At 33.2% G+C, this 14108-nt stretch overlaps 2 protein-coding genes across 4 annotated transcripts; one reads left to right on the top strand and one right to left on the bottom strand.

Moving 5' to 3' along the window:
• Positions 1–711: 711 nt before the first annotated feature.
• Droj2 (DnaJ heat shock protein family (Hsp40) member A4-like) lies at positions 712–6742 on the top strand. The gene is made up of 8 exons (XM_085186568.1): positions 712–943; positions 1727–1933; positions 2486–2733; positions 2993–3151; positions 3421–3576; positions 4732–4903; positions 5247–5374; positions 5576–6742. The coding sequence occupies exons 2-8, from the start codon at positions 1735–1737 to the stop codon at positions 5720–5722; spliced, it is 1209 nt and encodes a 402-aa protein (XP_085042694.1). The 5' UTR covers positions 712–943; positions 1727–1734; the 3' UTR covers positions 5723–6742.
• Positions 6743–7109: 367 nt separating this feature from the next.
• On the bottom strand, positions 7110–13768 carry LOC146538141 (bifunctional purine biosynthesis protein ATIC). Of its 3 annotated transcripts, none has more exons than XM_085186565.1 (11): positions 13616–13768; positions 11928–11978; positions 11229–11445; positions 10742–11017; positions 10387–10499; positions 9995–10218; positions 9275–9523; positions 8850–9071; positions 8045–8228; positions 7660–7823; positions 7110–7494 (listed from the first exon to the last, which is right to left on the bottom strand). In XM_085186565.1, exons 2-11 carry the CDS (start codon positions 11947–11949, stop codon positions 7375–7377), a joined length of 1791 nt encoding a protein of 596 aa, XP_085042691.1. In that variant the 5' UTR covers positions 11950–11978; positions 13616–13768; the 3' UTR covers positions 7110–7374. The 3 variants fall into 3 exon arrangements, with proteins under 3 accessions (XP_085042691.1, XP_085042693.1, XP_085042692.1); XM_085186567.1 differs by having other exon boundaries at positions 13709–13732; XM_085186566.1 differs by having other exon boundaries at positions 11928–12047; positions 13616–13724.
• Between the last annotated feature and the right edge of the window lie 340 nt (positions 13769–14108).

Raw genomic sequence — 14108 nt, 5'->3', positions numbered from 1 at the left:
CTAAAGGTTTACCGTGCGAAGAATAAATTTACACAAGAAACTACAGAATGCATCCTAAGGGTCAGTGTAGGTACATCACATATTTCGGCTACAATATAATTAGGATAGAACGGACTTTTAGATCAATTATTTGAAATTTGATATCTTTATTCATACGCTACCGTAAAATAACGTAGATACAAATAAAAATTTCATATCAAATCCGGAGCTCATCCCTTAAATTATCGTACTGTACGGTACCGGCGTGTGTATAGAAAATATAAAAATAAACATTATCGCCAATAGATTTAAAAGCAAACTTTATTTAATATATACGGTTACATTTTTAGGTGATGTTTGATTTTCTTATATGAATACATACAAAGGAATAAAATTTATTCCTTTACATCTTATGAATATTTAATTAACAAATTACTCTAGAAAGTCATTTACTTAATACAACAGAAAAGTATATCGCAATTCATAACCATTAAAATAATAATGATGGTCAAATATATTTCAAATAATTGCCTATTCAAAAAGTTCTTATATATTTATTTAATTAAAGAAGTTTAGTTATTTATGGTATTTGAAACATTAGAATATTAACCTTCAATGTTTCTAATGAATTCCTCTGAATCATACTTCGAAGACGTCAATGTATATTATATTGAAATATAAAATTATATATAAACATATTTCATCTTAAGTCATCGTTTGAGAAATGGAACGTAAATTGTAAATGGTAGAATTTTCTCGAATGAACACGTTTTGCGATCGACTTTAGCATACAAGTGAGGAAAGTTCTCGCTGCCTTCGCAGTTCACTATTTCAAACGTCATTTGACTCTTGTGAATAGCGCTTGTGCTCACTATTTGAGTGCGTTTATTGCGAAATCAGTGTTTCTGGAACTTGATATTTTTTTCCTATAACTTTATTACAGTGCATCAATATAAAAAGTAAGGTGAGAGAACTTATCTTCTTTGTTTGACTCTACTGTGATGAAAAAATTAACTCTATGATTGATCAATGCCTGAAACACGGACATACTTCTTACCTATTATTATTGTTCTTTAAATTTGGTTATGCATAACCTTTTTTAGTATTAAATGTACTATATTGTATTGAGCACATTGGTGTAATATAAGAAAAATAAGATAGATAAATTTAATTACGTTAGTTACGCTGACTTCGGGCTTTAAAATGTTTGGTTATAAATTTAGATATGCATTTACTGTTATATTTTTCAAAAGCCCAGCAATAAAACTAAATTTTAATAATGCAAATATTAGTGTGGAATACCACACTAATATATATGTACATTTTAATTTTACCATGACCTCCCACCTAACACCGAATTTTAATTTTCACGTTATTCAAAAATATATAGTTAATAAGAAAGGTATTTTTTAAAAAACTCAATCTCATGCATTTCAATAAAATAATTTTGTCAACACTTTTATTATATTCTTTTTAAGATACTTATTATAGACTCTATTATTATAAAATAATTTCTCAAAGGTTTAGTTAGAAATCATACTACTGTTTGAATACAGTCTTTTTTCTTTTATTTGCCAATTTATATGTGTAAGTTTTGTGTAGTAGTAATTATTGTAAAATTATAAAAACTTGCATATTGCAAAATAATTTAACAATAAAGATGATATTTTCTTATAGTACATGTCAGTAGTAATATATTTAATAATGACGATAAGAAAACAAAATAATAATAAAATATTATTTACAGAAATCAATATGGTGAAGGAAACTACTTATTATGATATATTAGGGGTAAAACCTAGTTGTACCACGGATGAGCTTAAAAAGGCATATAGGAAATTAGCCCTTAAATATCATCCCGACAAGAATCCTAATGAGGGAGAGAGGTTTAAGCAAATATCACAAGCATATGAAGTTCTATCCAATCCAGATAAAAGAAAAATCTATGACCAGGGTTTGTTGTTTTACAGTTTCTCATATAGTAGATCTCATATTCTCACAATAAGAATGAATGAAATCAATAAGAATGCTACACTTGGTATTGCCAGAATGAAAAAAATAAAAGTAATACATCTGAGTGGGCTTCTTACCCACAACCATTTGAGCTTGAAACAATATGATGTTTTATTAAATAAATATATTACATATTAAATTATTTTGCTAACTCATTTATTATTTTACAAAAATATCTTTTAGTTGTATAATAATAGACAATTCACACAAGGTGAAGAATAGTTATTTCTAGTGAATATACTGGCTATTCTGGGTGGTAAGTGGGGAACCTCTGCTTAATATAGGAAACAGAGGTACCCCACTTACCACCTATTTTTTGAGACATTGTGTTTTAAGTGGCAGAATGATAAGTGGAAATAATTAAATTCCCAAAGTGCAGAATTAAAGTAACGGTGGTTGCCATCACATTTATGTTTAGGCACTGTCTGACTGTTCCACAATTTCCTCCAATATTAAGTAAATTGTAATAATAATACTTAAATTATTTTTTTAGGTGGAGAACAGGCATTGAAAGAAGGTGGAGGTGGGGGTAGTGGGTTCTCATCACCAATGGACTTATTTGACATGTTCTTTAGTGGAGGCTTCAGTGGAGGGCGACGACGTGGACGTGAGAGAAAGGGCAAAGATGTTATACATCAATTGTCTGTTACTCTTGAAGAATTGTACAAAGGGGCTGTAAGGAAACTTGCATTGCAAAAGAGTGTGATTTGTGAAAAATGTGAGGGAAGAGGTGGCAAGAAGGTTTGTATATTTGTTAATAATTGTTTTAACATTTTTTAAAATGTTATTTGTGCTCTGGATATGTAAATATTTTGCGAATTATATACAAATTGCACTCTGACCACTAAACCATATGTTCTTATCAAGCTACTTAAAATTCTCATACACTAGTTACAACTATTGATACTCACTTATTTTGTGGTTAGCATTAATTGTAATTGTTAAAGTTGTGATTATAATTTTATCAGTAACCTGATATTTCATACCAATCAAATTTTAGGGAGCTGTCCAAGTATGTCCAACTTGCAGAGGAACTGGGTTACAAGTTCAGATCCAACAACTTGGCCCAGGAATGATTCAACAAATCCAAACTATGTGTTCAGAATGTCGCGGACAAAGGGAAATCATTGATCCTAAGGATAGATGTAAAGTCTGCCAAGTAAGTAAATATCATGTAACATTGTGCCTAATTAAGAAATAATTATGAAACATATTGTAATGTTCCAAATAATAAAATTATATATGGAATAGTTGACATATTATCTTTTATCTATGCATATATATAAAAGAAGATGTTCCCGCTGACTGAGGTGTAGAGGCATGCACATTCATAACTGCTGATGGTAGAAACGTGAAATTTGGACATATGTTTATTTTCATAATGTTGTTGCAACTAAAAAGGGATTTTAAAAAGTTTTTTTATCTTAGGGTCGCAAAACAGTCCGCGATCGTAAGATTCTCGAGGTACATGTGGACAAGGGAATGACAGACGGACAGAAAATAGTATTTAGTGGAGAAGGAGATCAGGAACCTGAAATGGAAGCTGGAGATCTCATTATTGTCTTAGATGAGAAAGAGCATGAAGTGAGTAAAAAGTATTTATATGTCGTTAGCGTCAGTGCAGGAATTTCTAAATGCAAAAATACTTTTTTAAACACTGGATAGTAAAAAACACCTTTAAAGTGACATGAATACTTTACAAAGGTTTAACTAGATTGAACCATTTTATTGACCCAGCATGCTCACAAGCTAATTTATCATTGTACCCCTAGATAGAGAAATACTTGAAGTAATCATTTCACAAAAAAAAACTTAGTTTTGATGCCGACGATATTTGTCGTCCACTGTCGTGGGGGAGTTAGCCATTGTGTCTGTAAAGTTAAATGTAAGATTAACTGTTGTTGGTTCGATTCTCACTTGTGGATATGAATAATTTTTTCCCGTTTTTGGTAAGACAAAGGGCATGATCGAGTTTCGCCGCCACACATGTAATGCCTCAAATTTGGACAGAAAGTCATCATCATGTCACTTGTTCACACACCTATATCACTATAACATAAAGTACTTACCCCTACGCCATTAATATAATAAATGAGATGATATCATAGAGAGCACTAAAACATGATATAAAGATACACTATATGACTATGTAATTTCTTGAAGACTGCAATAAAATGTTTATTACTAGAAGTAACCACAGATATCTATAAACAATAGTTTAGATAGCCCACAATGTTTTATTTTATTTTCATAAAAGACACGCACATAATAGGCTAGGTTAGAAGTTGCTGAAGCTGAAACCATCCTGCATATAGCAGGGTATGCAGTGGGATTTGGGAACTTATTGCTATGAAAATCCATTCCACATTTACCGCCTAAGTCTTGAGGCATTGCATATTGAGTGGCGGAACGTAACACCAAGGCGAGGAAATGAAAATATCAAATATTCCCTTGAGTGGGGCCTAACCGACAACTGTCTCGTTTACAGTCGCAATTGAAGTCTCAATATGACGGCCTAGTGGTTTTTTAAATTATTATTTCTTACACTACAAATTCGTTACCTCACAATCTTGAAAATTGAGTGATGCGTGATCTTCTGTCAGCCATAACATTTTTTAATATTAACCCTAATTAAAAAATGTTAATATTAAAAAATGTTATGGCTGAAAGAAGATAGCAAGAAGAAGAAGATAAATGGTTAATATTAAAAAATGTTAAATATAAAATGTTTGTTTTCAGTTGTTCCAAAGATCTGGCAATGATCTTATAATTAGAATGAATATTGAACTAGTAGAGGCACTATGTGGGTTCCAGAAGGTCATTAGGACTTTGGATGACAGAGACATTGTCATTACAGTATTACCTGGAGAAGTCACTAAGTACGGTGAAGTGAAATGTGTATTAAATGAAGGTAAATATATATTAAAGTTTAATATCATAATTGTATTGTTATCAGATTTAATTTTTTTTCTATTTTTTAACTTAAATTGACAACCGTTGTGGCGCAGCGGTACAGCGTCAGACGTGACGGTTGTGGGTCCGATTCTTATTTTTGGGAATGAATTATTTTCATTTTGGGTAAACACAAATCGCGGCGTCGAGTTCCACCACTCACTGAAATGGGCGTGCAGAATAAAGCATCTTAACATTAGATCCAGCGGTATACAGCATGAACCTGAAAAAATAAAAAAGCTTTTAATATGTTAAATTATTGTCATTGTAAATGATTTATTAATTTGTGTGTTCATTTCCAGGTATGCCAATGTACAAAAATCCATTTGAAAAAGGATTACTTATAATACAATTTTTAGTCAATTTCCCCAACCGCATTCCACCTGAAGTCATTCCAGCATTAGAGAACTGCCTGCCGCCTAGACCTAGGGTAAGTGTTAATAATTTTTTGTATGATTTCTTTTCTTGCTTTATTAGTTTAATTTTGTTTCCTTTACTTTGTATACCTGTAAGTTACTTATATATAAATCAATATAAAACTTCTACTGTATGCATAAATGATATATTTAACATGTAACCTATTCCTTGAGATGTGTAAGGGACTAACTTATATGTATATATTTTTGTTCAGGTGGAAATTCCAGAGTTAGCAGAAGAGTGTACACTGATGGACCTCGACCCGGAGCAGGAGAACCGCCGCCGCCGCGGGAACGCCGCTAACGCCTACGACGAGGACGACCACCCTAATGTCAACCGCGTGCAGTGCGCCACCGGCTAAGGGAACTCCTACTTGCCTACTTAAATACTGGACTTATTATATTAACATCTTTTTAATTTTTGCGACTTTTACACGTTTTAAATGAAACTCTTTAAACGGAGTGATCGCGTATATTTTAGTAGTATATATTTTTGGAAACCTGACGTTTTAAACATTTTGCAATAGTCCATGGACGTGGGTAGACTGCGGTAGCATCTGTCAGTTGATATAATTATTATATCAAACTACCACCAACGATTTTTTAATTGCTCAGCGTTTTGCTCTGAATTCTTGCAGAATGAGCTGATTGTATCTTGTTCTATGGTGTATGGTGTATGCTCTGAGACTTCAAAATTTTTATGAATGGGTCTCAGGTGTCAGAACGTTTCCAACTGTCATCTCTATTGAAATAGGGATGTTTCTGTAATTCAATAGCCTCGCGAATCATTTTAGCAATATATATGTTCCCCTCAGTGAGGATGTGGGGTTTCCAAAAATAGTCCAATTAAAGAGTTAATTTAAAATGAAAATATAATTTTATTTTACACAACAAAAAGTAGCTGTCTCATATTTGCACTTTATAATGTAAATAACATTGTTCGGTTATATAAGTACATATTCGAATAGTATAACCTCTAAATACTATAGTGTATTCCAGTTTAAATTGTGTGTTTAATCCACCTTTTATTGCACTTATGCAAATATCTAAATAATTTAATATCTTCACTTTGTATTATCCTTTGTACCTCATGAAATTTAATTGAATACGATATGGTAGTAAATCTGACGGAAGCAATCCTATATCGTGTTTAGGATGATTTAGGTTACTGTTACTGTGATTTTCTTAAACATAGTGATTTTTTGAAGTAGCATTATATTGTAATTTGTAATTGAAAGCTTTTCGCCTATAGACTTAATTCGTGTACTAGTATGTCGTAGTTAAATTATCGCAATAGTAATCATTCGGCTATAATATTGAGGGCTGGTAATTATTCAAATTTTAAGGTTATATGGACTGCGTGAATAAACTGTCGTCTCGAGCGTTGGGGTTTTATTTCAGAATATCTGTACCTGATCATGTTTACAAACAAATAATCCAAAAACAATCTGCTACTCATGTTATCCAAGTGAAAGTACTTGGATAACATATGAGCAGCATATAATTTTCTAAAAATTTAGTTTGTTTCTGTATTCCGCATATAGCAAAGTAGGTGTTGAGACACGAAGAAATAAAAATATTAATAAATAAAAATTCATTCCGTCGAGTGGCGATCGTAACTACAACCGTCGCATTACAGTCTAACCCTTTTGCCCCTGCGTCACGACGGCTTAATTTTTATTAAATAATTATCTTTAATAAATCTGAAATGGTTGCTTAAAAATTTACATTGGATGAAATGAAAAAAAATTAAACGAAGATAACATTTATTCGAGATTGATTTCATATAAAATTACTTTTAGGAATGTATATAAAGACAACAAATACTTGATTTACTTATAAAATTAACGCTTACAATACTAGTACATATTATCTGTAAACAGGTCAAACCAATATAGATGCAAGAAACACATGATCAAAAAAAAATTACAATATTCTTGTAATTTATAATCATAAAAGCTTACTAATAGAATTTATTGTCTTTCGTTTCGTATATAAAACAGATTTTCAAAATTTAATGATGGAAGAGTCTTAAGTTAGTATGCGCTAAGATAATGTTGTGTTCGTTGCAAGCATCAATCACTTCTTTATCGTTGTTGGAGCCGGATGGACTGCCAATGTACTCCACACCATACTGAAATAGGAAAAAAAATATATAATAAAAAATTTAAAGCCATTGCACAGTGGTAACTGACTTTTATTCAAAAATTTAATGTTATTTTCAATACTCAAACACTACCATTTTACACAAAAATGAACAAATAATTACTTTAAAAACAAATTAAAAAACCATAATTACCTGTACAGCTTTATCTATATTATCTCTGAACGGAAAGAAGGCATCTGAAGCAAGCGCCACTTTATCCATCTTCTTGGACCAGTCGTCTATCTCCTGAGCCGTGAGTAGTGCAGGGGGCTCCCCGTCGAATAGAATGTTCCATTGCTCCAGCGGCATGTCTGTACCTAGATTGAAGTGGGAATAATATATGAATAAACAGACTAACACTTAACTACAACTTAATGACGTTGAATAATTTAAAGAATATGAGTTAAATAACAGTATCGGCTGTTAAATAGAAGAAAAGTTACATTATTTAAAATACATATTTATAGTAGGAGCATTAAAAACTTTTAACTTTAAGAATTTAGTTTAGTTTCTTCTACAGTTAATAAGCAGTACTTACCCACGCCACCCCCCACATAGTTATCAACAGCATTAGCCAGTACGGCGCGCGTCACGCCAGCGCGCAGTCGCGAGGGCAGCGCCAGCACGCGCGGGTGTCGGCGCGCCCACCAGCCCACCGCTTTGCCGCCCGCCAGCCGCGTGCAGTGGATGCGCGATTGTTGGCCGGCGCCGATGCCTATTACCTGGAGTATTACGTGTTCCATTTTAGAAATGCGCTGGGTTCCATTAACTTATCTTTAATATGCCAGAGTAGGGGCACAGTATACCAGAGCAGGGGCACAAGTGAGTTAGTCAGTATACCAAAGTAGGGGGCACAAGTGAGTGACTGTATCCTGCACATAGCAGGGTAGGAAGGAAGCCTGGGAACCTAGTGTTAAGACACTCCCTCATTAAGATACTTCCGTTTCCCAATTTTTAGCCGAGTTCTGGAGGTATTGCGTTATGAGTGGCGGAAATCAACGCTGCGCTTTGTCTCGTTATCAGAGCGAAGAAATAAAATTATTGAATATTTTACCCCACGAGGAGGAATAGAACCCTCAACCTGTCACGCCTACAGTCACTCGCTTGTGCCTCTCCGCCACGATATGACCTAAATGATATTATACTTTTAAATATAAACATTCCCATTAAAAATAAATACTGTGGCTACTACTAATATATTTATAAATGCTATCTTTTAAACACTAAATGAAAAACTGAAATATAACAAAATTATTATCATAATAAGTTTAGATATATTAAACTAATTTATTTTATAAGTAATATTTATTTTTAATGAAACCAAAGGCTCCCAAACTACTTACTTGTCCATCCCTGGCATAGCAAACTGAGTTGCTCTGAGTATATTTAAGAGCAATGGTAGCAACAATGAGGTCCCTCACAGCGCTGGGTGGTAAATCCTTATTGCTTGATACAATATTTTTAAATAGATCTTCATTAATAACGGCGTCGTTACGTCTCTGTTCTAACGTGAGACCAAATATTGTCTTTTGTTCCATTAAATCTGGAATATAGTCGCTGTTCATCTGTCAACAAATGGTATTTGTTATTTACTTATACTAACAATAAGTTATGTATGTTAAACAAAAGAAATTAATTAGAAAGACACAAAATTATTATCCATTTCATAAGTATATAGGGTTATCAAGAAGTATCAACAATATGTTAATGAAGTTGGTTAGAAATGTTTATATACCATAGCATTTTTATAAATTTGAGCTACACTTACTTCAAGCACACAATAATTGCCGCCCTTCTTCTTCTTCAATATCTGCAGAGCTTCGGCCGAATATCCGGGGGCTATAATACCGTCAGAGACCTCTCTCGATATAATTTTCGCTGTGATTTCATCGCATACGTCGGACAAAGCTATGAAATCTCCAAAGGAACTCATACGATCGGCGCCACGGGCACGAGCATATGCGCTTGCGAGAGGCGATAGCTTGTCATGGAGGTCCGCTACCATACATACTGACGCCTGGAATTAAAGAATTGTTAAATATTTTTAAAGAAAGTATTAAAGAAACGTAGCGGGACTCCAACCCAAACCTCTTGGAGACCGTCCAAGCTGTGTGACAGTTAAATAATATACGTTCTATTTATTATACAATACTTTCAACTAGGCATGGCCGTTCTGAAGTTAGCTGTAGCTGCACAAATTTGATTTTAGGAATTTTATTATTTTTAATTATTTCCTTCCTGAATAAACAGCGCGTAAAAGTTAATAAAACCTAAATTTTTAATTAAACCACCATGACTCAACTGTACACGCTCCCAACTTATTGCTAGCATCTCTATGAGTAAGTAGGAGGTGAGTCACAGTCAAGTTCAAGTAGGGTAACGCGGCAGCGGTATATACAGCTTCTAAGATACTTAACCTTAAGACTTTGGGTATACGAAAAATCTAAAAGTACATACAAAAACAAAACAAACACCAATGAAAACGCACCTCCTCCTTAGACAGTGGCAGTCCCACCGCTGCGCCCGCCGGGGACACATGCTTGAAAGACGCCGCGGCGGGCAGAGACAGCGCCTTGCGGAGCTCCGCCACGAGCTGCCACGCGTTGAGCGCGTCGCACAGGTTGATGAACCCGGGCGCGCCGTTCACCACGCGCAGCGGCAGGCGGGGATGAACTGTGAACACTTGGGCGGGCTTCTGGTGTGGATTCATGCCTGCAAATGTAGTAATACTTTAATATACTGTGAAACCCTGTGGTTAAGTGGCACCTGGATAAGTGGAGCCAACTATAATTTTAAACCTGTCTGATTGAAAAACTGGACAAATGAAAACCTCTTTAAGCAATACCAAGTGCCGAAAATAGATTAGGAATGCTAACTTACCATATCTCAAAGTGAGCTGAGATTCACCAGCAGAGTACTGCTTGCGGAAGTAGTCCGAGATGTGTGTATCATATGCTGATGTGTGAGTGAAGGCTTTTAATGCCATCTTCTGTCTGAAAACATTTACAAAAAAACAACTTAGTAAACTTTCTTCTTTCGAATTTTCGACGCCAATATAGTAAATACATGCTTTTAACACTACTCTGTTACTTTTGAAACATGGATTTCACTTATTTTATTTTTGCAATTAAATTGCGATTTTTTGGATCTAGACTTAGATGCTGCTATAATGATAATTGTTTTTAAAGGCCTTACCACTCCCATTACCAAATACATTACGATAAGTTATACATACCTAGTTTCCAAAGAGGTTTGGTGATCCTTACTCCCCTTCAATTCTGCAATAACTTTTTCATAGTCACTCGGATCACAGATCACAGTAACTCTATCGTGATTCTTTGCAGCGGCTCTTAGTAACGTCACTCCGCCAATATCGATGTTCTCTACAGCATCAGCTATCGACACGTCGGGTTTTGATACAGTTTCCACAAATGGATATAAATTGCACACTACAACGCTGATCATGTCGAAGTTCTGCTTTTTCATGTCTGCTTGGTCTGAGTCAGTTAATCTGAGGACAATTTTTATTAGCATGTTTATAACAATTCAGTACAGTGCTACAGTTCAATAGTACATATTTCTCTAACAGATTTTAAGAAAATAAATAAAGATCAACAAAAACATTACCTACTTTTATATACATTTTAATGTCCCTAATATACTAGTGTCCATTGATCAAAATTAATAAAAGACAAAAAAATATAATAATAAATTTAGCTTACCTAGACAAAATCCCCGCATGTACGGCCGGATGTAAGGACTTCACTCGCCCACCAAGCATTTCTGGTGCGCCAGTTATGTCAGACACATCCTGGACTTTAAGTCCAGCATTTCTTAGAGCCGAGGCAGTTCCACCACTACCCACTAATCCAAGGCCTATATCTGACAGGCATTTTGCTAGTTCTATAAGGCCAGTCTTGTCTGACACACTGAGAAGAGCTGGAGATAAAATTTCATTATAATGTATAATATTAGTAAATAATATGTATAATATATAAAAGTATTTCTTATACAAAGGCATTAATTTTTACCTTATTTTGTTACCTTCACGCTGTATCGCGCATATAGCAGGCAGAGGGGAACCGAGTCTTAAGACATTCTATTCCCCAGTTTTAGAGACATTGAGTGTTGAGTAACTCACTCAATGTCACGCTTTGTCTTGTTGCCAGAGCGAGGAAAGGAGAGTATTTTTTTGACTTCTTATATTTATATATTTTAACACTAATGCCACAAAAAAATCCACGATTAGAAAGAAAAAAAGAAAGTGTCAAATATTTATTAAAATTTATTACAATAAGTCTACAATTTTACCTGATGTCTATGTAATCCATTGAATGCAATTAAGAACAAACAAAAAGTAAGTAAACATTTAATATTTTAAACAAATATCTAATAAATATATTAACAAAATTGTAGCTTACCCAATTTGCCGTTAGCTGCCATGTCTAAATCTTATCACAAGTTATGTTGTTCTGTAAGAATAATGTTCTTGACTTAATATCTAGTTTGACCTTACACAGGGGTTCTGATAATAAGAGGTTCTGATAACAAAGACTTATTTTGTAAATAAGCACAGGGATGTACACAACTTCAATTATCTTATTTATTATTTTATTTCATTGCAGTACAGAAGGAAGCTGTTGCTGTCAAATTATTTCGATTTCCCTATGCTGGTAAGGCAAAATGTACTAAACGTAAATGTATCTGTAAAGTCAGTTCAGTTAAGTTTTTTATTAAGTATGTTAAACATTCAATGGAGTCAAAAACTGCAGAATGTAGTGTCTAGACATTAGGTTTCCTTTGCTTAGCCTGCTATGTGCTATGTATCTATGTTTTTTTATGTATGTTTTTATATTTTTTTAAAATTACATTGAATGAAGCATCAGCATTATTATAAGTAAAACAAATTTTCTAAACAGGTCAGAGAAAATAAAGGCTCTTTTTATTTTATTTTAAAATATTTATATTTATAAATTAAGACAAAAAAAAAATATTGACAACCCTATTAACAAAATTATAACAATATGATGAAAATGAATGATGTAACTCTCTAAAGAGTATATTAATAGCATAAACAAGTTAGCAATAAACAATTTTATTAATGTTATGCTTATATAAATAAAAATGTCATACAATGGAAGTATGTAAAACAAATAATAATTATTATTTTCATTGTGTTAAATATAAGTACAATAAATGAATTTCGTTGATCTCTAAAACCATCAAACCAATGTGATTTACTATCAATATTAATAATAACTAAGAGTGTCATGGCACAGTGGAACAGTATCTGTAAATATGATGGTTGTGGATTCACCTCTTTATAAGGGAAATGCAGTGACATTGAATGCCACCACTCAATATTGTTTTCCCTCATTATGGCACATAATGATAGCAGGAAGAGCAGAGGCAAACCATTGTTAAGACACTTTGTTCTCTACTTTCTGCTCAACTTTCGAGAATTTTTATGACTTTTTTGTTAAGACTTTTTGTGTTAGCCGTGAGTAGAAGTAGCGGTAGTAGGGAAACTTAATGTTGTGCTTATTTTACTGAAGCAGGTTTTCCTTAATACTTGTTATGTCACAATAAATGAAATGTGGTGGTTGTGGCAGTTGTGGCGCAGTGGCACAAAGGTGTGACTGTAACACAACGGTTGTGGGTTCGATTGCACTCAAGGAAGTGAAATATTTATTTACGTTTATATTTCCATTTCTTTGCTCTGGTGTTGAGGTGGTGTGGGGGTGTGGAGGTGGTGGTGTTGAGGTGAGGTGTCACAAGAAAATATAGTAAAGATGTGATGATGTAGAGTAAATACAATCGAATTACGTATTTGAATAAACATGATAAGTTCTTAATTAATAACTTATGTTGTGTGTTTCAAACAAAACATATATAACAATCTTCACTTGTTGTGAGATTTAATAAAGATATTTGATTACTTCTCGCAACAAAATTTGTAAATTTTCAAGCAGACCGTAGAAAAGGAATTTGATTAAGAAAATTAAGATATTTTCGTCAATAACTTGGAATGAATGGAACAAAAATAAACATTTAAACTTAGGAAATTGAAATAATGTACTCTTTTTTTAAAAGTTCAATCATAACCTACCTATTGTAAAACAATTTTCTAAACTTTAATATAAGGTAAGGTATAAGCCAGCTACTACCGCATGCACGAAAAATACAATTCAAAAATGATTACTTGAGTGAAATTGATAATTCGAGTTTTGACAGTTCATATCGGCATTCGGCACGTTCGAACACGCTATAAATTAAGAACGGAATGGAACTAACAGTTTATATTAATTGTAAAATAAAAGATTTTTCGTGTCTTATAATTTAGCGAATGCAACATTTAAATATTTCATAAAATATAATTTATAGGGAATAACAAACATTAACTAGTTTACTAGTAAGTGTATAAAATGTTAACAAAAATTACCATTTCAATATTATTTGTTTCATTTATAGATAAAACGACCAAGATATGTGCTTGAAAAGTAAACATTACAAAGAAATACTAAAAAAAAATTCTTATAAAAGTGAACGTAGAACTGAAAACATATTTGATTAGTTCTTGTCAATTGGCATTATGTGATTAT

Source organism: Heliconius melpomene, chromosome 6 (assembly GCF_056956725.1).
Source record: "Heliconius melpomene rosina isolate 202511_hmr_F chromosome 6, ASM5695672v1, whole genome shotgun sequence".
NCBI classification, from domain to species: Eukaryota; Metazoa; Arthropoda; class Insecta; order Lepidoptera; family Nymphalidae; genus Heliconius; species Heliconius melpomene.
The sequence above is the reverse complement of the archived record's forward strand: the minus strand, read 5'-3'. Positions and strand labels throughout refer to the sequence as shown.